The sequence below is a fragment of the Schistocerca cancellata genome, chromosome 10 (genome assembly GCF_023864275.1).
Source record: "Schistocerca cancellata isolate TAMUIC-IGC-003103 chromosome 10, iqSchCanc2.1, whole genome shotgun sequence".
Classification (NCBI taxonomy): Eukaryota; Metazoa; Arthropoda; class Insecta; order Orthoptera; family Acrididae; genus Schistocerca; species Schistocerca cancellata.
Window position 1 is genome coordinate 3,539,521 of NC_064635.1, and position 23,659 is coordinate 3,563,179.

Consider the following 23,659-nt stretch of genomic DNA (forward strand, 5'->3'; position numbering starts at 1 on the left):
CATACAAATGTCACGAACCATGGACATTGCGGAGGTTCGGTGTGGGGTGGCCTCGCCGTGCTGCTACTGCAGCCGTCGGTTCTTCCCCGACGGCGTGTACTCACTACGTTGACGCCTTGGTTCGTCGTCTGCGATACATGTGCTGGTACCTTCTACTGCGAACACGCTGATTTTCATGGCGGGGACTCACTGTACATTAGGTGGCAAAAGTCATGGGATACCTCTTTTTGCCCAGCGCAGTGTAGTAACTCTACGTGGCACGGAGTGAACAAATAGTTGCAGAAATACTGAGCCACGCCGCCTCCACAGCAGTCCAAAATTGCGGAAGTGTTGCTGGTGCAAAATTTTTTGCGCTAACTGACGTGTTCCATTAATGTGGGGTGATGGTGGGTGTACGAATTATTCGCACGAATTGTCCAGAATGTTCTTCAAACAGGTCGCGAGCAATTGTGACACCGTTACATAGTGCATTGTCATCCGTAATAATTCAAGCGTTGTTTGGGGACACCAAGTCCACGAATGGCTGCACGTGGTCTCCTAGTAGCCGAAAATAACGACTCACCTGACCAGGCCAGGCCACCGTTCTCCAGTTGTCTGGGGTCCAAACGATACGATCACGAGTTCGTGGGAGCCGCTGCAGGCGACGCCGCGCTCTCAGTGAAGCCAACCCCCGCCGGCCGTCCGCTGCCGCAGCCCATTAACGCCACATTTCGCCGCGCTGCCCTCGGGGATACGTCCCACATTAATTTCTGCGTTTATTGCACCCAGTGTCGCGTGTCTGTCAGCACTGATAACTATATGCAAATGCAGCTGCTCTCGGCCGTTAAGTGAAGGCCGCTGGCCACTGCGTTGTCTGTGGTGAGAGGTGATGCACGAAATTTGGTATCCTCGTCACTACGAGTCTCGGAATATCGAATTCGCCAACTGTGCCCGAAGTGGAATGCTCCGTGCGTCTGGCTCCGACCAAAATTCGGCGTTCGACGTCTGTCGGTTCCCGCCGTGTGTCCGCAGCCACCAGAGTGCAGGTGGCAGCTCCGTGCCGCCCTCTCACGCTTCGTGTACGCCACACCAGCGCCCTCTGTGTATGTGTCTGTGCGTGTCGCGTCGCGTCGCTCTTTCCTGACTTTTGACAAAATCTTCCGAGGAGGTGACCTTAACAGCAAGCACGTCGCGTGGAATTCCCGGCGTACGAACCCTCGTGGACGAACTTTGATTGCCATGGAAGAAGAACTGGGCATCACAGTCCATGGCCCACGAGAGCCCACACGGATTCCTTACGTCGATCGGCAAGAAGCAGACGTCCTAGATATTGCTGTCATCAAAAATATTGAGACGAACCTCCAGCTCCGCACCGTCGACGATCTTTCGTCTGACCACCGACCTGTTATCAGTATAGTGGAAAACGTAACGGCCAACCTTCCGCCCCCAACCTCACAAACTCTGAACTGGGGTCAATTTCGGACATATCTTGACAACAATATCTGCCCGACGCAGGACGTTTCAACACCGGAAGCCATCGACATCGCGGTACAAACTTTGACGCAGAAGATAAAGGCAGCCAAACGGAGGGCAACTACTCACACGGTCTACCCTGTAGTAGCTTTCGACGAGTTCCCGCCTCTACTCCAAGAACTGAAGACACAGAGAAACAGGAGCAGGCGACGTTGGCTCCGCTATAGAAACCCGATCGATCGACGAGAAACACACGTCTTAACACGAGAACTGCACAGGAGAGTGGCCGAGTGGCGACAGCAGGTCTGGGAAGATAAGATGGATGAATTCTTACTTCGAACCAAGAACGAATGGCAGGTAGTCAAGAACATACGACACCAGCGGCCACCTAAACGAGCCATCAGAGGACCAGATGGCCTCCTCTATGACGAACTCGCCCAGGCGGAGCTGTATGCTACGACTTACCAAGAACAGATGTCTACACCAGCGACCCCCGTGAACGACGTCCGCCTGCAGGAACAGGAAGCCGTCGCTACAGCAGAATGGACTGCTCTTCGTGCTACGCCTGTGCAGAGCCGCCCACAACTCACCACACCAGCAGAGATCCGTAAAATTATCCGGAAGACTCGGAATAATGCGCCGGGCAACGACTCCATAAGCAACACCGATTTGAAACAGTTGCCCAGGAAGCCAACTGTGCTCCTTACCCGGATTCTCAACAGCTGCCTTCTGCAGGGATATTTTCCTACGGCATGGAAGACGGCTCGAGTAGTTCCAATACCCAAGCCAGGTAAAGACCCAGCAGAACCCAACAGTTACCGGCCAATTAGCCTCTTGCCGACCCTTGGCAAGGTGCTCGAGAGTGTGCTGTTGAAGAGGCTCCATGACACGCTTACAGCTCATGATGTTATACGACCCGAACAATTCGGTTTCAAGGACAAGTTATCTGCCGAACTTCAACTTCTACGGATCACCGAACGGATACAAGAAGGATACAACAAGCAGCACTTCACGATTGGTGTCTTCCTTGACATCGAAAAAGCTTACGATAAGGTGTGGCGGCCCAACCTTATCGTCAAACTGCATCGCACTACCCCTATTGCGGATTGTTACATTAGACTCATAGACAGCTTTCTGCAGGACAGGAAACTGTATGTCCGAGTCGACGATAAAAACTCCGAAATGAAACTGATCTCCGCAGGAATTCCGCAGGGCTCTGTCATTTCGCCTCTACTTTTCAACTTGTATATAAATGACATCCCAACAGTCCCCCTTGTTACGGCGAGTTTTTATGCGGACGATACGGCCTTTCTGACAACTGGACGACACTTGGACCAGCTCATCGCTAGGATGCAACAGCAACTTGCTGTAATGGAACGCTGGGCGCTGCACAATAAGATAACGATCAACCCGACGAAGACGGCAGCCGTTCTGTTCACACGGAGGAAACCAGTTCTCAACGACAGACTCCAAATACCTGACCAATTTATCCCATGGTCGCCGGGAGTGAAGTATCTCGGTGTCTACCTCGACAAAAAATTACTCTTTACGCAGCATATTGACGACAAGAAGACGGCAGCCCAGAAGATGGCCAGGTCGTTGATTCCGTTCCTGAAGAGTAAGGATCTCAACCCTAAGACAAAACTCCAATTGTATAAGGCAACGGTGGAACCCACAATGTTGTATGGCTCCACCTCGTGGGGAACTACGTGCGTCTCCAACTACAACAAACTCCAAGCGCTGCAAAACATTTGCTATCGATGGATCTCAGGAGCTCCATGGTGGACAAGAAACGTCGACATCCGCACCGCACTCCACGAGACCACCATACAAGAGAAGGTCCGTGACAAGGCTCTACGAGTTTTTGACAAGATCGATGCCCTTAGGGACGAAGTTCGACAATTACAGTCGGTAGGAACGGTAAACCCTGCAAGATGGCACAAGTATCGCGTACCGAAGTCAATAACGTTTCACCCCCCATAGGCAATCTGTCATAACACGAGGAAGCAGTCACACATAACAGCCTTGACACATTTCACCCTCCACAGGAGATAGACATCACCAAAGACAGCAGGCTAAAGGACCCATTGCGTGCCCAAGCCTAACTGAATGCGTAATAAATAAAGTGTTTTCCTTTTATCCTTACATCCCATCCTAGAAGAATAAGTCATCAAGGATGATCTCTTCAGTCCACACTACACACAAAAAAAATAAAAATAAAATAAAAATAAATCCTGACTTTTGTCACCTCAGTGTACGTTTGCAGAGTTCTTCGGGACAACTGATGATGTAATTGCAGATAATTTCTCTGACCCACATAGAGCGGTCGAGAATATAAAACCAGAAATTGTAAACGCAGTTAGTGACGCCAGGGAAAATTCTCGACGGCTGTTAATCACCGGTTGTTAGTGTCACTAAATCAGATGACATTTAGTAGTGAGGGTAGTAATATCTGTGGCACAGTGAACAGAAACGTGGCAGCTAAAAGAGCTGGGAACGCCCCGTACAACGCGTCCCACGTGCGGTGGTGTGAGACAGCGTGTGCACAGCCAGCCACCACCCGCCGGTACGTTGCTGTTAACACACACACCCTGTCTGAGAAAGCGCACGTAAAAAAGGCACAAAGTAACTTGTAATCTTCCAGCCACCGTGCGTATGTGGCGTAGCGTACCGACCGCAGCTGACATTTCGAATAAGAAAGTTCGGGGACACGATATAAAATTTTTGGTGTGCGCAGTTCAACTCCGCGCCATAGATTTTTCTCGCAAAGTTAGGATAAAGCCGTAACGAGTGTTTTGTATTAATATGTAATTTAGTTATCAATCTTTTTAATGCTTGGCTTACACTGATTAGTACAGTGCTTACAGAATGGCTAAACCAGAAACTTGGACTGTCTTTAGGGGCTGTCGCTCGATGAGTAGTAGTACGTACGTAATGGCTTTGCGCCGTGTTTTTTTTTCCGTCGCTTCCATAGCTCTTGCATTTCTCGACACCGGGGAGTCTGGGCTTTTTGCATTTCTTTCGATGCGAGCTTTCGTGTGACTTGGCATTTCTGCAAGTCCGAGCGTACGACCCGCGCAATCCGTGACACGGCGCCTCACAGGGCGGTAGGCCAGTGACCACATCGAAACACTTATACAGCTGTGCCAGGAAATACATTCTTTTCGAAAATTCACTCACGAGCATTACACGAACAAAAATGTAAAAAAAAGTAGGTCGTACAAAGAGATGTTTGAAACATTATTCCAAATATGGACGGAAGTGTTACAAAAACGAACAACAGTGCCAAACGGGGCAATACGTTAAAAACGTGCAAGCACAGCGTTTTCTGATCTGAACGTAAACCAGACATAATATACCGTAAGTAACGTCAACATCTTTTGTAACAGATTGTTTTTAATGTCGAAAGGAAGCCGGGATCTAAACATGTTTCATTACAGGCCACTGATAATGCTTTATTTTAGGAAAACAAAACGCATTTGGTGACAAGAATACGTATTTCCTTTTAGTGGCGAAGACGCAATCATAATAGCTTCAATAATTATTTCTGAAATAATCTCAGAAAGGTGTAGGGCTGTTCGTAAAAGAAACGTAAGGGGCAGATGAGTTGTATAAACCAATATATAATAGTGAGCGCCAGTAAAATGTTGCTCGTACTGTGTTCATTATTGTAGGCTATTTCCCGTAGCTGTGTTATCTCCATTATAGTTAACAGGTAGTACGTACTGCACCAAGTTTGGTTTCTCCTCCTGTCCCATCGTGGAATACCGTTTATTTTCGATGATCCTGATATTGATGGATCGTCCGTTCATTCCAGCATAGACTTTCCCACCTGCACGATATATTCCCGACATAGAGAGTAGGTCCCTTTTGTCCTTTGCCGACTTCAAACACACTTTGATCTTCTCGGTCGGTTTTAAAATAGTCTACATCTACATGGATACTCTACAAATCACATTTAAGTGCCTGGCAGAGGGGTTCATCGAACCACCTTCACAATTCTCTATTATTCCAATCTCGTATAGCGCGCGGAAAGAACGAACACCTATATCTTTCCGTACGAGCTCTGATTTCCCTTATTTTATCGTGGTGATCGTTTCTCGCTGTGTAGGTCGGTGTCAACAAAATATTTTCGCATTCGAAGGCGAAAGTTGGTGATTGGAATTTCGTGAGAAGATTCCATCACAACGAAAAACGCCTTTTACTAGCAGGAAAGAGGTGGTTGTGGAGGAGGGGTGGAGCAAATGATAGTGGTGCTAAAAATACTGAAGGCGTAAGGGTTAGTGCAGCTGTAATGTTCCAAAGAGATTTCTGGGAATAGGAGTACGAGTCATCCGTCGCTGTTACGACCTTTCGTCCAGGCAGCGACGTGTGTTTCGCGACTTGTCAGACGTACCGGTAGTCACAGGTGGGGAGGCGCGAACTACTCGGCTGTCAGTCAGTCAGTCACGACGCGCGCCCAAGTTGCTGTAAACAGTACTGCTCTCCCTTAACATGTGGGACATTTGTCCGATTGGCTTATGCTAAGGTTAGGCACGGTTACGCGTTCCGTATTGTATCTCAGTGTGATGTGTGACGGTAAGATCGTGGCCGCTGTATGGTGACGAACGGAAGTACCGAAAGCTAATAGCACTATCTCGTTAGTGGTATTTCCAAAATCAGTCTCTTCTGATGCTTAGTGGCTAGGAGCAGCAGACTCCAGGTACTACATCTATATTCTGCAAATTGTTGGGAAGTGCTTGCCAGAGGGCACCACCCATTGCAGCACATATCACCATTTTTTCCCGATCCATTTGTGAGTGGAATGTGGGAAGAACGACAGTGTAAACTAAACACCTCTGGCGAGTTCAGAGTCCCTACAGGAGCGATACTTAAGATTTACTGCATCCCACGACTCCTTATTTAATAAACGTTCCTGAAAATTTGCAAGTAGGCGTTCAGGGAATGGTTGGAGTCTCCCTTCGAGTGTCTGCCAGTTAACGTTTTCAATATTTCCGTGGTGCTCACGTATGTTCAAATAAAGTCGTGAACATTTCTGTTGCTCCTTTTATAAATTTGACATCGCCTGTAAACATCCCAGAAAATTCGTGTCTAATCTAACCAGCCGTAGGTAGGAAATTAACCCTCTAGTAAGCACGCCGTTTTTCTTTAAACGAGTGGGCAGGCGGCGCACTTTGTGCACGTGTAAAGAATAGCTGTCATCATGTTACAGAGTTACCTCGTGTATGAGCAGAATTGCAGTTTAATCTTAGTTTCACTAAACGGTGATAAAATAAACGTTTCATTGGTCACTCATTGCCGCACACGAGTGTCGTGCCACCGTAATGACCCACTTGAAGTGTTAAACGGCGCACTTCCCTCAGATCCGTACCGACCACTTATTTGATTACGAATTATGTTGCAGGTAACTCTTCGTTGTGGAACTGTGCTGCTGGCTCAGAATGTGGGTTATTTTCGTGCTATATATTGTCTATTACTGCTGCACCCTCGGATGTATCACAACACGACTAGTTACCGTGTTAGCTGAACCAATAATGAAGGAATAGGAGTGAGCTCGCAATTGTAAAACGACTCGGGAACCGTATATAGCAGCGTTGTTTGTGATTGGCGCACTTTGTACACTGGCGTGCCCACTCGAGAGTTAAACTCCACTCGGCTTCGACTGTTCATTTAATTAGGAGCTGCACTCCCTACGGTAACAGATATTAACTGGAACGAGTTACTTCAGGTCCGCACGCTTCTGTACACTCGTCACCCGTCGCCTACCATTTTACAGCTGCCGCTCGACAGTGCCGGGTTTCTGGCCTGCGGTCATCTGGAAAATATTACTCGATGCGTCCACCTGGCGCTAGGTCGTTCTCGTCCACCCCGTATATGGAATCCACAGCTATTTTGTGTGCGCTTTTCCAGCTGTGTCGTGTTTCGACTACTTGTTTCTGTGTGTTTCTTTAATGAACAAAATGCTACTGTGTAGATGTGGTGTGGTCGAGCTTTCGGTGAGGCGCACGCGCGCCCTTTGTCGCAGCAGGCGGCCGGAGCGGCGGCCATGAAGCTGGGCCGGCTGGGCGTGTGTGGGCGCGCCCTGGTGGCGCTGCTGCTGGGCTGGCTGCTGGTGCTGCTGCTGGTGGCGGTGCCCGCGCTGCGCGCCCCGCCCTCCGCCCCCGCCGCCCCTGCCGGCCTGGCCGCCGTCGGGGGCGGCCCGAGCGCACTGCTGGGCGGCGGCGGCGCCGCCTCCGCCGACGAGCGCCGGCTCGAGGAGCGCCTGCGCCGCGCCTTCGCCGACCTCGACGTGCTCAAGCGGCAGCACCTCGAGCTGCGCGACATCCTCGCCTCCGTCAACATCGGGTGAGTCGCGGCCGCCTGCGGAGCGTCTGGAGGGTAGCGGCTGAAAGGGCAGAGGCAGGAGAAGAGAGGGCTGCAGACGGCGACGGGTGGAAGTTACTGGGACCTGCCGATTGGCAGCGGTCTCGATTCTGAGACGTGCCAAAGTAATCGTCAGAGTGGGCAGTTTGATTATGAAATGAGCGACTCGGTGTAAATTATTGTGTGGGCTTTGTTTGTGGTTCTTGTTCTGCCAGCTGCTCGATTGGCCATATACGTGGCAGTGCCTGTCACGCTCGCTTTGGTAAAGCCCCACAGACCTAGTGTCGTCTGTGTGCATGTTTCTTCTTTTCCGGTTTGAACTATCCGTAGGCGATGAATCTGCTGTGCTAAACAGTGTCTCTGACCTGTTTTGTTTCTCTGTGGGTCGTCATTGTAATGTCGCAGGTTTAGGGCGAAGGCGCTGTTCAAAGTACAGAGTTTCTCAAATACCTCCAGTATCGTCTCGAGGTGGGATTCGCTGTTCCCATCCACACTGCTCGTGGTCTCGCGGTAGCGTTCTCGCTTCCTGCGCACCAGGTCCCGGGTTCGATTCCCGCCGGGGCTGGGGATTTTCTCTGCCTCGTGATGACTGGGTGTTGTGTGTTCTTCATCATCATCGTTGACTCGCAAGTCGCCGAAGCGGTGTCAACTAAAAAGGACTTGCGATACGGCGGCCGAACTTCCCCGCACGGGGCCTCCCTGCCAACAATGCCATACGATCATTTCATTTCATTGGTCTGAATCACCTGCAGGTGGCGTAGATGAGTTGGAACTGCGTATCAGCAGACTGGAGCGACATACGTGTGTGTACTTGCGCGCGCTGGCAACACGGCGCGGGTGATGTATCAGTCGAGGCACATTGCCTTCCAGTGAGCAGTTCCCATCCCAGAAGTTCAAAGATATCCCTAACCTCGTCATTACGCTCGAAATCTTTACTGATATTAGATTTCTTAGTTACGGAAACAAATGGAAGTGCGCAGGAGGCTGTCAAATGTTGTGAGTAGTTTGATGATCCAATCTAGCATATTGAAACCTCCTCAGATTTATTTGCTACTGCGACATTATCTGTCTTTGGACAGGCGCTTTTCTTTGCCAACACACACCTCATCTCACGTGTTTTACATGTAGTTGTTATACTTTGAATAGCAAAAGACGAAGGAAAGCCCTCATTTCTGGCCATGATCACCAGTCGACCGCCGTGACATCCTCTGGCGATGGCGCCATCGGATGCGGTGTGCAGCAGAGATCGGTAGCTCGCGAACTAACGGGTGCAAAGGAACGGTTCACCAGGATGAACGAAAGGACCGAGGAACGAATTCCAACGAACGATCGGTTCATAGTTCACTTCGGTCATCGCGGTCTACTTATAGTTCCCGGGAACGAGGAACAATCGGTTCATAGTTCACTTCGGTCGCGGCGGTCTACATGTAGTTCCCGGGAACGAGGAACGATCGGTTCATAGTTCACTAGTTCACTTCGGTCGCGGCCGTCCCTTAGGCAGTTCTCGTTCCAGCCTCGGTCGCGTGCTCGTCTCAGTCTCGGTCTCCCTCGGCCGCACTCGTCGTTCTTCGCATGACCACCTGTCTCAGTTCCACTGCCGACTGCTCCTAGTTAGTTCAGTATCCAGCTGTTCGTTTCGTTCAGTGCGCTCGCCCATTTTAAATGTGTTCCAAACTGTTCTTGCACTTGGTTCTGGCTATTCAGCGTCCACGACCGGTAATCAAAAAGTATTTTATACTTACGTAAATTACATAAAAATTACGTTGTACGTAATAGGTGCATCTTTTCCGGTAACAAAAGGGCATATCAGCTCACTTCATTATATCGATGAACAGCAGAAGACATACTTATAACAAGGCAAGTTTTTTTTTCTTATTGATATATTTTTTGGTTTCATCGACTCGATTTAGCAGCTAACTTTCAGTAATTTGCTTAACTTTTAGTGAAAGAAAATTCATATAAAACGATTTTCGTGAATCTGTCATGTACAAAACATTACATTTAGAAAGGCTCTAATTATTTTTAAGTTTGGTTGTTTCCAATTTGCATTACCTGCTAGTTTGGTTTGTTTGAAAAAAAAAAATGGGTTGTGGGTCATTTTGGCTCAGTAGGAAAAGCGGTGCCTCTCCATTTGAAAAGACATAGATTGACATAAAAATCGTATTTACTTATTATCTCAAGAACATTTGTTCAGAAGGAGCTTTCAAACAAAAAAACTTTATTACTGAGAACTTAGTTATTATTATTATTGCTGCATTAACTTTAATAATGTAACATGAAAACCTAATTTTTACTAAGCGTGTGACGCAAGTATGAGAAAACCACATTTTATTTTATGCTTCCAAAAAAATGGTTCAAATGGCTGTGAACACTATGGGACTTGACCTTAGAAGTTATCAGTCCCCTAGAACTTAGAACTACTTAAATCTACCTAACCTAAGGACAGCACACACGTCCATGCTCGAGGCAGGATTCGAACCTGCGACCGTAGCGCTCGCGCCGTTCCAGACTGTAGCGCCTAGAACCGCTCGGCCACGCCGGTCGGCTTTTATGCTTCCATAAAGTCTCTACTTCGCCTACGAACTCAGAGACAACGTGAAGTATATATAAGGTGTAAACAATTATTGTTTACGACGCAGAATAGCTGTGTAGTGGAAGTCGAAACAAAGAATTGTAGACAAGACACTTGTGGTCTATTAAATTGGGAAACAACCACCAACAGGTTTACAAGACTACATAAGCTATAGCCCATGCGCGTCGCGTGAGATTTTCATGTTCTCTTCTGCAGCTCTCTACACATCGTCATCGATTGTTTCGCAATTGTTGCTTGCATTAGCTTGTTATTTCTTCACTGCTTAATTATTACATGTTTGTCTGTTTGTTGTATCTGCTCGTAACGGGCAACACATCGTTCGTAATTGGCGAGCAGTCTGTACTCGGGGCACGGTTTTCCGTGCGCCACCGTGTATTATTTCCCTGCGATCAGCCACACATAGCTACGGTTGGCTAAACGAGAGGTTCTGCAGAAGCACAGAAATCACTTCTAAAAGTGTGTAAGAATTCTGTAATGAATGAAAACTATATTCCAGGGGGGAGGGTGCCCTCCATCCTTGAGTCACCTACACTACTAGTTTTTCATAAGAACCATATACCAAGCACAAATGAACGGTGAACGAGTAAAAATGAACGGTTCCCAAAAAAGAACGATCAGCAGTGAACCAGTTCCCAAGGATGAGCGAGTCTGCCCACGTCGTGCAGGGCGCCCGGCTCTCACGGCCGTCGCCGGCTTTGCTGGCCTCGGAGCCGCCACTCGCCACTCGTCACCCGGCTGGCAACCCGACACCGAGCGCAGCACCCCCACTGCGTCCATCGTGCTCTGAGGAACATTCACGTAGGCATCCGTCGCTCGTGCAAGGCACCACGACGGCCAACGAGTGTAGTACGCTGCTTGCATACCACGTACATCCTTTCGTGGTGTTTTCCGACGACAGTGGAATTTTTCAGCAAGATAATGCGCCATGTGACAAGGCTAGGAGTGGTCCAAGGAACACAGTGGCGAGTTCCAGTTGATGTGTTGACCCCCCCCCCAACTCGCCGGATCTGGGATGTGACTAAACGTGGCGTCAGAGCCCCATTCCCCGGAATGTACAGGAATTAGGTGATTTGGATGTGCAGATATGTTGCTAACTCTGCGTGGAATTCGTGAAAACAGCAAACTGAAGCGTTTTCTGCGACAGAGGCAGAATCCGTGGCAGAGCAGTTGTGTCTTCAACAGCTGCCGACTGAACTCGATCTATGAGGAAATACCGCACTAGCCGTACACTGTGCCAGTCAAGGCGCAATAAAGCTGGCATCTACAGATTACCAACGACCGAGGACGAAACATGTAGATGTCTTTCTGCACTTTATCAGAGAGAACGTCGTGAGGTCAATGTTGGCTGACAGTTGGTTAAACTAACAATGTACGAGAAACATTTTGCTGCCAGTACGTGGGCCCACAGGTTAAATCTCTCAACCAACAGAACCATTGTACGTCGAGGCCAAAGAAGTGTTCTACTTCGACTAACAGGGGCATTCAACACATCATCAAATGACGCACTGTGTGTCGTCATGGGAATCTTCCCCATAGATATCACCATCAGGTACCGCGCAGCAATGTACTGGCTTAGGATGGGGAGAATAGACCAGGTTCGGCAGATCACTGGTGTACCGATTGAGACAACACGCCAACTCAGAGCATGGCGAGTGGGTACCTGGCAGAGCGAGTGGGCCAACAGCGATAAGGGCCGCCGTGTATACGACTTCTTGCCTGACATCCGGGAAAGACTAAAGCTAAAACATATTGATCCCAGCCGCGGTATGGTACATTTCATCACAGGACATGGCCCTTATCCCACGCACCTGTACCGCGTGAGTCTGCAGCAGACTAATAGATGCACATGCGGGGAAGAAGGTTGCCCTGAACATACTGTCTTCTTCTGCGGACAACGCACGAACATAAGACACACAGTACACATAAATCGCCTGAACACACAGAACGAACTATATGCCATAATACGCGCCCCGGAAAGGTGGACTGAACTCAACAAACTAACGGACGAAATCTCGAAGATCCAACAAATAGAATACTTGCGCAACAGACCCTACCGAAGGCAACTCGGTCCAAACAGACGTCACGATGCCCAGGGGGACACAGATATGATTAGCACCACGAGTGATGAAGAAGAAACAGATACAGACCAGGGCACCAACACAGATATTGAAGCGTCCAGCGCGGATGATCCGTAGTGTCAACCAAGTCAAATTCAAAGAACAGAGAGGAACAACCGACAAGAGGTGCACAAGTCACACACAATCCTAAAAACAGATTGCACCTTATATGTAAATAGTTAACAGCATCTCCATGTGTAATAAGAGCTTAAAGCTGGGTACCTCTTCAAGGGACCTACGCCTTCCGTTAAGAGGCAGCGCACGGTCTGGATGGAAGGATCTTAATTGTGGTTCCTCTCTTTTGAGACCAACCCGACGGATACCTATGGTAGATCGAGGAAAACCAACGTTCAGGCTGTGTTGCTGGCGGGGCCGGAAGGTGCTAACTGCCACACCACGTATCATTGTAAGTCTCATTGGCTCAGCGTGAACTGTTTGTACAACCAACCTACACAGCCTATACCTCAGCCTCCACTACACTAACAACTTCTGATCTGAAGCTTAAAGTTAGGCACCTCTTAAAGGGACCTACGCCCCCTGGTAAGAGGCGGCGCACGTCCTGGACGGAAGGATCTTAATTGTGGTTCCTCTCTTTTGAGCCAAACCCGACGGATACCTATGGTAGATCGGGGAAAACCACCGTTCAGGTCGTGTTGTCGGCAGGGCCGGGAGGTGCTTGCGCCTGATGTACTCTACCAGGAGCCTTGTAGGCTCAATACAAACCGTTAGCGTCATTACCTTATTACTTTTACCACAAGTACCCTTTCATTAGCAACTTTGAGCCAAGCACAAAATCAGTTACACCTCTATTGTATGTCGTAAATAGTTTAGCGGGCTGGACATGGAGGTCTTAGTCTTAGTTTCTAGTTTTAACGTACTCTAATCTCTTCTAGTTAAGTTAGTTTTTAGGATGGTAGATGTTAAAGGCATGGTGAGCGACGGCCAGCGTCTTGAGGGTCATTCCAAGACCCGGGCCGCCGCCCACAACCAGGTGACGGGCAATATTATACCTATCCCTTCTCTATTCAGTTCTCTTCCTTCCTTCTTTCTAAATATTTAATTTCGTTTTGTTTATTAATATCTTACTTGATTTTGTATTAGTTATGTTTTTCTAATGCTGCACACAAAAAATATATATATCAAATGGATCTAAACAAATAGAGCCCGCCTCCACGTGGCGGGACACGGGCAACGATGTGAGTGGGGACGGGAGCCGAGGTGGTGTTACTTTCAGTCACTGCGGACCCCGGACCCAGTCACAGCGGCCAAGTGGCAACATACGACCCACCATAAGAAATTAGACGGTGGGTCATAAAATATAAGCAGCTAGTGAAAAAAAAAGTCCGTGCATTATAACCTTCAGTAAGCGATACTAATTCTGGGTCCTTTCCTTGGATGCTCCTGCAGTTTACTAAAATCATATTAATCTTTTCTATTTGTGATCTGCGAAGACCAAGATTCTCTGAGGTCGCTGTGGCTGATTTAACAGGCAAATCGTATTTGATCCCAAGGAAGATAGGTTCTCTGATCTAAAACAAAAACCCCATGTGGACGTCACACGTACTCAGCTACTCTAGTAGCCGCTTCCTGCGTGTAGTTATGCAGGTTCTCAAACCCTTGTGTGTATTTCTGGTCGAGACAGTTTCCTATAGTGTGATTGTAACGCAGTTAATTAGAACAGATTCAGCAATATGAATCGGTGCTATAGAAAAAGTAAAAAAGTATGGTAGACTGTCACGTCTTGTATTACTCCAAAATTCGAGCATTGATCTCGTGGTTTTTTTTTTTTTTCCTAGTGTATGGTTTCACTTTTCCGATGAGATAGCGAAAAAACGTTATAGATACTTTACTTTTCTATAAAAATCAGAATGGAAAATAAAGAAAAACTGAAAATGGCAATGGACGAGTATGTACTGCAAATCGCTTACCAAATGTACTGTAACAATTTAATTGTTCCAAATGCATTTTTTTTTCTTTTTTCCTCTCCCGCCGCAACGCTTCTGAGCTGTCTACATTTATATCGTAACTTTATTAATTAGAACATATTCGACAATAAGTGCAATGGAAAACGTTGAAAAAATCGTAGGCTGTCAGTTCATATCTCGTTACCTAAAAATGCAAATAAAGTGAAATTTGAGCTATGATACTGGACGAAAAAGCAGAATACTGTTGCTCTTCACATCTTGCAGCCAAAATCACGAGACTTGAGCTGAAGCAGTTGTTGCGTACAGGATTCTCGTTCTGCGCACATGAATGCTAACTACACAGATATTTATACTTTATGGTTGAGACCACCCACTCCCACTCGATGCTGAACCAAAGAATCTTGATCAATTCTGAGTAAGATATGCAAAATTTGAGCTCTGCTTGCACCCGGAGCGAGGACATCAGTGTTCACGTCCGCCTCTGAACCCAAGTGACAGGCGTCATTGGTGCCAACCTGAGCCCCAACTCGAAAAACATGGTATCGCTGCTTCCCTGAGTCAGATGGTGCATTGGTTTAGACCAGAGAGGTAGAGTGAGCTGTGGCACGATATTTAATGCCCCCTGCGGTGTGCTATTGTACAGCGTATTTTTCGGAAGTCACTGAGACCGAATGACAAAAATGAGGAAGTACGACGGCAAGCACATGGAGTCCGGCTGAAATCTGTCATGTGGCGCCCATCGTTCGCTGTGTGGCGATCTGTGTCTCAGCGGCCAAGTTTACGAGTGTAACTTATTGTTTGGGAAAGGCAAGACTACAAAGATGATTGTTGCTCTTTTCATTCGCAGCAATGTAATCAGTGCTCTTAGATTTCTACCTAACCACACCCTTGGAAATCGTGGAACATTCGGGGAAAAAAATCAGATAATTTGTTACAAGAAAGAACATAAGTGTAGTTGCCGGTTGTTTCACTCACAGTAATTTCATAGTCCGTTTTATTTTATCAGGCAGGGATTACAGACCTGAAGAAACTCATCCCTGATAGAGCACGCTTTTATACGTACACTTTCTTAAAAAAGCTCCGGCTGCTTCGCTCGCGTAGACTGTATGTATGGTCTGCACAGATTTTTTATCGAATTTTTATGTTCGCAAATTGCAATACCTTCCACACTATTTAAGCCCACAGAAGCAGGTACTTCTGACCAAAAACCGATTCAAGTAGCTAAAGTCCAAGGTTTTGTTAATTATGCCTTTGGCGTCCTTTTGGGCACATTTCCATGGAAACTTGTATCACTTAACATACATTTCCTTATAAGTAACCGAGAAGTGAAAGAAGTGAACTACCAGCTTTCATAAATATAGCTTTAAAAGTTTTTAATATAGCGAAATGTTTTCATCCCCCGTTTCACCCATATAAGGGCTGAACTTCCAAAAAGCACTTATTTTTTAATCACAACCGATAAGTCAACAGACGTAACCTTAAACATAACTTTAGCAGTTTTTTAATAATTTATTTAAAAAAAATCACTTCTTCATATCTGTAGGGGTTATATTTCCAAAAGTGCCGAAACATATTTCTATTTTTTGTGACCGAGAACAGATTCCAATTTTCGTCAGTCTAGCTTCAAGACTGCCTTAATAGCGACACATTTTCAAAAACTTTTTCCTCCTCGTAGGGAATTAATTTCGAAAAATTTCTTCTTAAGCGATGCCTACAGCACACCACCCACACCCTCTCCAAATTTGAAGCTTCTATCCTTAGCTATTTGTACTGTGTGATCTTGGGTCAGTCAGTCAGGACTTCTGTATACCATACATACGTCACGAGAATAAGAAAGCCCCAGAATGTGTTACTAACATGAATATCGCGGGGGGTTGGATGTACCAGGACGCGAATGTACTTAGTACGTCGCTAACCACATGACCACAAGTGCTTACAGTATCGAACATTATTATTGTCCATATGAGAATCTGTTAATGACTTTTACAATTGATTCTATTCAAAATCGTGCCAAACGTTTGCACAGTGTATAATTGCACACACAAAGGAATAAACCTATGAATAATCTTGCGCGTGGGCTACTGTTTAAAGAAATTATCCATTAGTGTTGCACATGTCTTTTAACTTAACATGAATTTTTTATTTTATCCCGTGTTTCGTAATTTCCTTGTGCATTGCACCTTTGTTTTGACTTAAAAAACATGGCCGAGGGTTGTTGAGTTCACTCTGCTATTCTGTTTTTTGTTTAAAGAATGAACTTGGGTTTAGGGGGATGGAATCCAAATACTAGTTCAGCCATCAAGATCTTTTTTTTTCTCTGAATCAGTTACGATAAAAAGTCAGTTTGTGTATTTGGAACTTGTGCTCCCATTGGCAATTGCTTCTCTTTCTTCTTGTATTGATGAGAATTAAAACAGGGGAAAAATATATTAAAATTTCTTAACCCCTCACTTCAGCCACTTCTGCACTTCATGTCAGTGCAAGTCTTGCAGAGACTCAAATCAGTAAGTTCACTAATGGCACTCCTATTATTTTCATTGAGTTATGTTATATGGGATAGCCTGTGTTTCAGGCAAAGTTTTCATTGCTGAGAGTATCCTATAAGAATAATATGTGGTCTCACCTGCACCACTGATAATCTTGTAGACAGCTGTGGAAGGAGTATTCTCAATTTTCGCTACATAACCCCAGTGTGTAAATTAAATTGTGAAATTAGTTCTTAATTACGTGTTGAGAAGAAATGGAGACTATAAGTGCAACACTAGAAGAGGAAAATGGCCGGTATTAAAATTGACTTCAGCCCAGAGAGATTTGGATATCAAGGTTTCTGATGACATTGGTAAGTCATTGAGTCTCAAAGATATGAAATCTGAATTTGAAACTAAGCTGAAAAGCGTGTTGCTTGTGGGCAGCTTCTATTCCATAGAAATTTTCTATTTAGAAATGTGTGATTTGCATGGTGTAAAGGTATAATCTACTTACTTGTCATTAAACTGAATATTCATCTTACACACCCATATTTAAATAGAAATGAAGTTTATAACCTGTAATTTGTCACCTCTCATGTCATTGCAAAAGCCTGTATCAGATAAGCGAGCCATTGGACATCTGTCCATCTCGCTAACTAGCCTAAGACAGTTAAAAAAAAAACAACTTTCTCTCATTGTGTTGTCCCGCTGAGAGGACGGTTAGTCTTGTAAGTGCGTGCTATTCTTTTGTGACAGTGCAATTAATATGATAAAATGTATTTATTCTACAGAAGCAAGCGTTAAGAATAGTGTTTAAGTTGACAATGTAACATCTTGCAGAAGCCTCTTCAGGCATCTTCCACTCAGCCACTATATACTTTTACTCCCTGTATTGTACGTTTGGTTAATAATGGTAGTGAGTTTAGGATGAAATGCAAAACTCCTACTCCACATAACTAGAAGTACATGTAATATCTGCATAGACTGTGTGTGTGTCTGTCTAGTGTTGAGAGATGAGTTTTATAGTCTTGTGCAAAAGCCTTAACATGTCCAAAAATATCTCATTAGCTACTCTTATTTACTCTCAGGAGTGTAAATTCCAGTAAACAATATTTATGTTAAACAGATTTTTAACTTTACCAATGTACAAGAAGTTCGCAGTGGTTTAAAAAATCAGTGCAATTATGTAAATGCTTGCTTAGTAGGCAGTAGTGAATAAAACCAAGTGTGTGTGTGTGTGTGTGTGTGTGTGTGTGTGTGTGTGTGTGTGTGTGTGTGTGTGTGTGTGTGTGTGTGAGAGAGAGAGAGAGAGAGAGAGAGAGAGAGAGAGAGAGAGAGAGAGAGAAGTACTGCCACTGCCATCATAGGAGAATGTGCTTGTTATCATCGTTCTTCCTGGTGAGCGCTATAGTATTACCATAAGAGCAAGTGAACGCAGAATGCCAACAAAAGCCTTTATTAGTAACTGATGATGACCAGACCCTCATTGGAAGCTGAAAGGTGTGTAAAGTGACATATGAATACTGTATCTGTTCTTAGCACCAGACATAGTTACCACAGAAATTAGTTACAAATGTAGTAATTAGAAGAGTCATCATAAATTTCTGCCTGATACAAGTGCTACCTTGTTGTGGACACAACTTATTGACTGTAGCTCCTTGTGAACAGGAGCTGCATTCTGTCTATAACAAGTAGTGCACTTGTAGGTTGAGACATCAGCCAACTAATCAGTGACACTGGGTAACTCTCAGCCTGAGACACCTGACATATGTGACTGCCCTTCTTGTTGCTAGCAGTGCATATGAAGTGTGGGTCATCAGTTAAAACTTATGTGCGAAAGGGTGGTCGGATGTACGAAAGAAACCACCATTGTATTTGCATAGGAGAGGTGGCCACGTGGATATTGTCAGAGCTGGGATTCACATAATCTACTCTCTCTCTTTGTAGAAATTCTTCAGTAAACTATATTGTGTGTCACTGCAACTCGGCTACAGTTGGGAAACCTGATTGTTACCTAGATATTTTCAGACAGTGTTAGCACAAACATAGCAGAAGTGACGCCCTGTCACATTTTTTTCCTCTTTTCCTCCGCAGGAAGGACATGTCACTGAGGCCAGAAGAACGAGAGGCAGTGCTACGTGACCTTCAGGAGAAGTTGCGCCGCGCAGAGTCGCTGCTGGATGGGCCGGCAGCCACACAGCCGCAGCCAGCGCCCTTCGACGACAAGTACTCCGACATTGGTGAGCTGCACTGTTTCTCCTCCTCACCGCCATTTCACACATCTTTATCTGTTTATTTACTTTTGTAATGTGAAGTTTAAAGGCTAGTGCAGCAAATATTGCAAATGATTTCAGTTGATACTATTTAAATAGTGTAAGACTATAGAAAATTTAAATCTGGAAGGGCAAAAGTGGTAATTTCAAGTATAATACTCCCGGACACAGCCAGTTTCATTCCTTATCCTTCCCTATCGAGTTTCAGCTCTGCCTCTAAAGGTCATTAAACCCCAATTTTCATCTTCCCCCCCTCCCCCCCTTCGATTTTAAACTATTTTGACACAGAAAAGACCACTGTAGCAACATATTCTACTTTCTTAATGAATCTGGCTATGCAGCATGTTATGATGTATTGATTGTGTATGTCTGCCTGTATTTATTGCCATTTTTCTCTCTCTTTTGTTCCCATGCTTAGTTTGGAATATGGGTGTAATTTGTTCCAAGTGATACATGTATTTTGTTCTTTAAATATGCGCATCATCTCTTGAACTTTGCTGTGCAGGAAATTCAGTCAATAGAAAAAAATTGTATTGTTGGGTAACTGACAAAAAAGGGGTTTATTTGTCTTTCATGTGCACCTGTATTTTATATATGTAAAATAGGGCAGGAACAACTGGTTCTGTAACATTTTCTCATGGTTTCTGTACATACCATATTTTTAATTTCCTGTAAAGTTTACCATTAAGATATCTGATGCTTCTACTTTATTTGTAATGCATTCTTAGCCTTGTAATGGTAAAGTTTTTCACATAATAAGTTGTTCTGTACTTTCTTGGTTTACCACATTTATCACAAGAATACATTGAAAGACCTGAGTTGACTCTAGACATTTGTCACTGTTCACAACATGGAATGACACATTACTTGTAGAGGAGGAATTTGTGGAAGTTGATGGCGATATGCAGGAAACTACCTGACCATATCATACCTCCTTCCAGCTGCCTAGCTTGGGGGGGGGGGGGGGGGGGGGTGTTTACTAACATGGTACCTAGTGATGGTGTGCCATGACTAGCAAAAAAAAATGGCTCTGAGCACTATGGGACTTAACATCTATGGTCATCAGTCCCCTAGAACTTAGAACTACTTAAACCTAACTAACCTAAGGACATCACACACATCCATGCCCGAGGCAGGATTTGAACCTGCGACCGTAGCAGTCGCGCGGCTCCGGACTGAGCGCCTAGAACCGCTAGACCACCGCGGCCGGCGCCATGACTAGCAGATTGCTAGTGTACTTCAGGAACACATTCATGTGCATATTGGTACAGCACCCGTTGCTAATTTCAGGAAACGTTGTGAATTAAGTTAAGCTCTTTTTCGTTTTGATAGATTGCTATAAAAGTATGGAACATGCTAAACATTTGTTTGTTTATTTTTACCAACTCCTACACAAAATGTAAGAGTGAAGAACTTCTTGGCAAATTGGAACTGTCTGCCTAACAGGGTGTCCAACATGGGACCTGACCATTGGTATGTTTTGCTCTTCCTGACTGAGTTATCCAAGCGAGGCTTGTATCCTAATCCCAGTAATACCTATTCCCTGCTGTACAAACTTTATTGCAGATAAATGGCTGAGCCACAGCCCAGGATATTGTATCCAAACTGAATCCTCTACCCTGCGCTGGAGTGTACACTGTTTCGAAACTCTGACACACACACTTTTAATACAGCACAGACTGATATTCGTAGTCTTTGCCTCCATGTTCAGTCTAATTAGCCAACCATTGACAGTGTCATATTTTTGATCTTGTAATTCCCTCTTAGGATTCTTCATTAACAGTTATTGTCCAATTTTGATTTGCAATAATTGACTATTGGCTGATGTCTTTTATTTATTTGTGATTGGTTGTTAGTGGCTTTATGTTGTGGTAAGATCTAAATGCCAAACCAAACCTCACATTTTGTTGCATTATGTTTAGCCTGAGCTTGTGGGGTTTCCATACATGATTTAAGAAAAACTGAATCTTTGTGTCATTTCACCAAAAACAGTTTGGATAGCAACATGTAACATTTTGCCCCCAGAGCAGCACGACGAGCCGGAACAGCGATACGAGGTGGCACGGAGGCGTGTGGCACAGGGCTCTCAGGAGATGTGGTACTATGTGTCAGCAGAGCTACGGCACCTGCAGAAGCAGCTGGCCGAGATGGGCAATGCGCTGGGCGGTGAGCGGCAGCAGCAGTTAGCAGACCATGTGGGACACGTCCTCGACATGGCCCACGAGCACCACAGGTGACAGCATAGTGTATGAGCAAATGGGGGGGGGGGGGGGGATGCCAGGATACAGGAGATGTGCTTTGTTGGCTTCACAGTTTTCTATATTTTTGGTGGGGGAAAATGTCACTGTTCTGTTAGTCTTTTGCGCAGTTGTGTAGAAGTTGCTGGGACACTTGTTTACTGTAGCATTTTGCTTTTATGCTTCATATAAGTAAGCTGATTTCTGATATTTCGTTTGTGTACAAGTTGAATCCACATGTGTCGGACATACTTCCTTCATAAATGTAGATCGTAATATTTCACATACAGTTTAAATGTCCTCTATCTGTCCTTTGTCCTATTATTTTTGACTGATTGTATCAAAACTCGTGCACGTCTCACAATATATTGCATGTGTTCAGATGCCGAATGCAGCAAAAAAAAAAAAAATTTTATATATATATATTTACCAAACAAAAGCGCTGGCAGGTCAATAGACACACAAACAAACACAAACATACACACAAAATTCTAGCTTTCGCAACCAACGGTTGCCTCGTGGAATGTTTCCCTCTATTTTATATATATATATATATATATATATATATATATATATATATATATATATATATATATATATATATATATATGTGTGTGTGTGTGTGTGTGTATATATAAAATTCGTACTATATTGTCTGTTTAACCTACATGATTTATAAATAGATATGTAGGTATTTGCTTAAATTATGCTTGGGATCTTTTGCTGTCTCCCTGGTGAAACAGCTGAGGGATGGAGTTAAAGCTACATGATTACCTGTTATTGGCTAATGTATTGCTATTGATGACATCTGACGACCAGCATCATTGGTTGTGTAATCTTGCTGCAACAAAGTCAGTGAAAGAAGATCCTTGACAGTTGCAGTGGGCTCAGTGTTGCTCTTTCATGCATCTACTTCACCCAATCATGTAATGCTATTTTGTGTATGTCTACGTGGAAATAACAATGAGGCATCTCAGCTCTGTAGATGGCTATTGTTTTCCTCTGTAGCTGTTTGCACATAGCTGGCAACACTGCTACCAACTGTCAGGGATATTCTTTCACCAACTTCTTGATTTTCTCATTGGTACAGCCTCAGCCATTAAGGGTTTAAATTGTCATAAATGTTCAATAAAAATGACGGGGCATTCAAATGTCAAAATATTGGTGCGCATGTGTGTCAACAAAGGAATTGGTGGCCAAAAGCTTATATTGTGACAATTTTCTTGTTGTGGCTATCTGTGACTCATCTGTATGGTGAGTTGTCAACTTTCCTTTTCATAATATTGTAGCAGTTTTAGAGTATAATAAGCAAGTTAGTTACAGAGGCATTTAAGCATTCTTCCCATTCACCATATGCAAATGGAATGGAAAGGAACAACAGTATTTGGTACAGTGAGAAATACCCTTCCCATGCACTCCATAGTGCTACACAGTGTGGATGTGGATAAACTGTCACACTCATTCTGCCACTGCTGCTGTTAAAATTATTTCATTCTGTGTTTCAGCCTATTTCATTGTTTATTTCAGCCCCAGGTTATACAAATGGTATTGTTATTGGTTTTGATGTTTGACAGTCAACATTGGGTGGTCTATTGAACTCGAAACAGAAACGGGGATATCATAAATGTTTTTAAAAAATGTCATAGTTCCAGCACCAAGAGCTGCTGAGAAATATGCATTTATTACAACCAGTTTTAATCCTTAGATCGTCATCAGGTAGGCAGTGTATGCAGGGAGAAAACCTGTGAAACACATTTCAATATTGCACTGTCAATATAATGCTACCTGGTGTACATGCTTGTGGTAATTCACATATTAACACAAAGTAATTTAAACAGCTTACACAGCAATAATTACCCTATGGCATCAAACAGCATAAAATCCATCATGAGTCAGTGAAATTAAAAGTACACAAACTAATGGGTCTGATTACATTGTCAAATAAAAAATGTACCAAACACTGTTAGTGTTTCCAACATTTGGTGCAGAGACATTCTGTATAGGTACCAGTGACTACACAGCTGAGTTATGTTCACAAGTTGAGCCAAAAATTATACAGAGGGTTTGCATACCACAAGTATTTACAGTCCCAGTGTCCAGTATCATACCGTTTATTTGTGTTGTGTATCATATGAAACTCAAAGCATTAATGACAGTTTATATGAAAACTTAGTGATCTATACGTTGTATGCAATATCATATTATGTGTATATAACAACATTAATGTAAAC

General features: G+C 44.7%; 1 protein-coding gene across 1 annotated transcript in view; it reads left to right on the forward strand.

The window, feature by feature from the left end:
- Nucleotides 1-23,659, forward strand: part of LOC126106792 (alpha-(1,6)-fucosyltransferase) — a 345,214-nt gene that overhangs the window by 235,026 nt on the left and 86,529 nt on the right. The window contains exons 5-8 of the mRNA XM_049913180.1: nucleotides 7,481-7,624; nucleotides 7,697-7,797; nucleotides 19,013-19,158; nucleotides 21,217-21,424. Of these exons, the coding sequence (XP_049769137.1) occupies nucleotides 7,481-7,624; nucleotides 7,697-7,797; nucleotides 19,013-19,158; nucleotides 21,217-21,424 (599 nt within the window). The remainder of the gene's footprint in view (nucleotides 1-7,480; nucleotides 7,625-7,696; nucleotides 7,798-19,012; nucleotides 19,159-21,216; nucleotides 21,425-23,659) is intronic.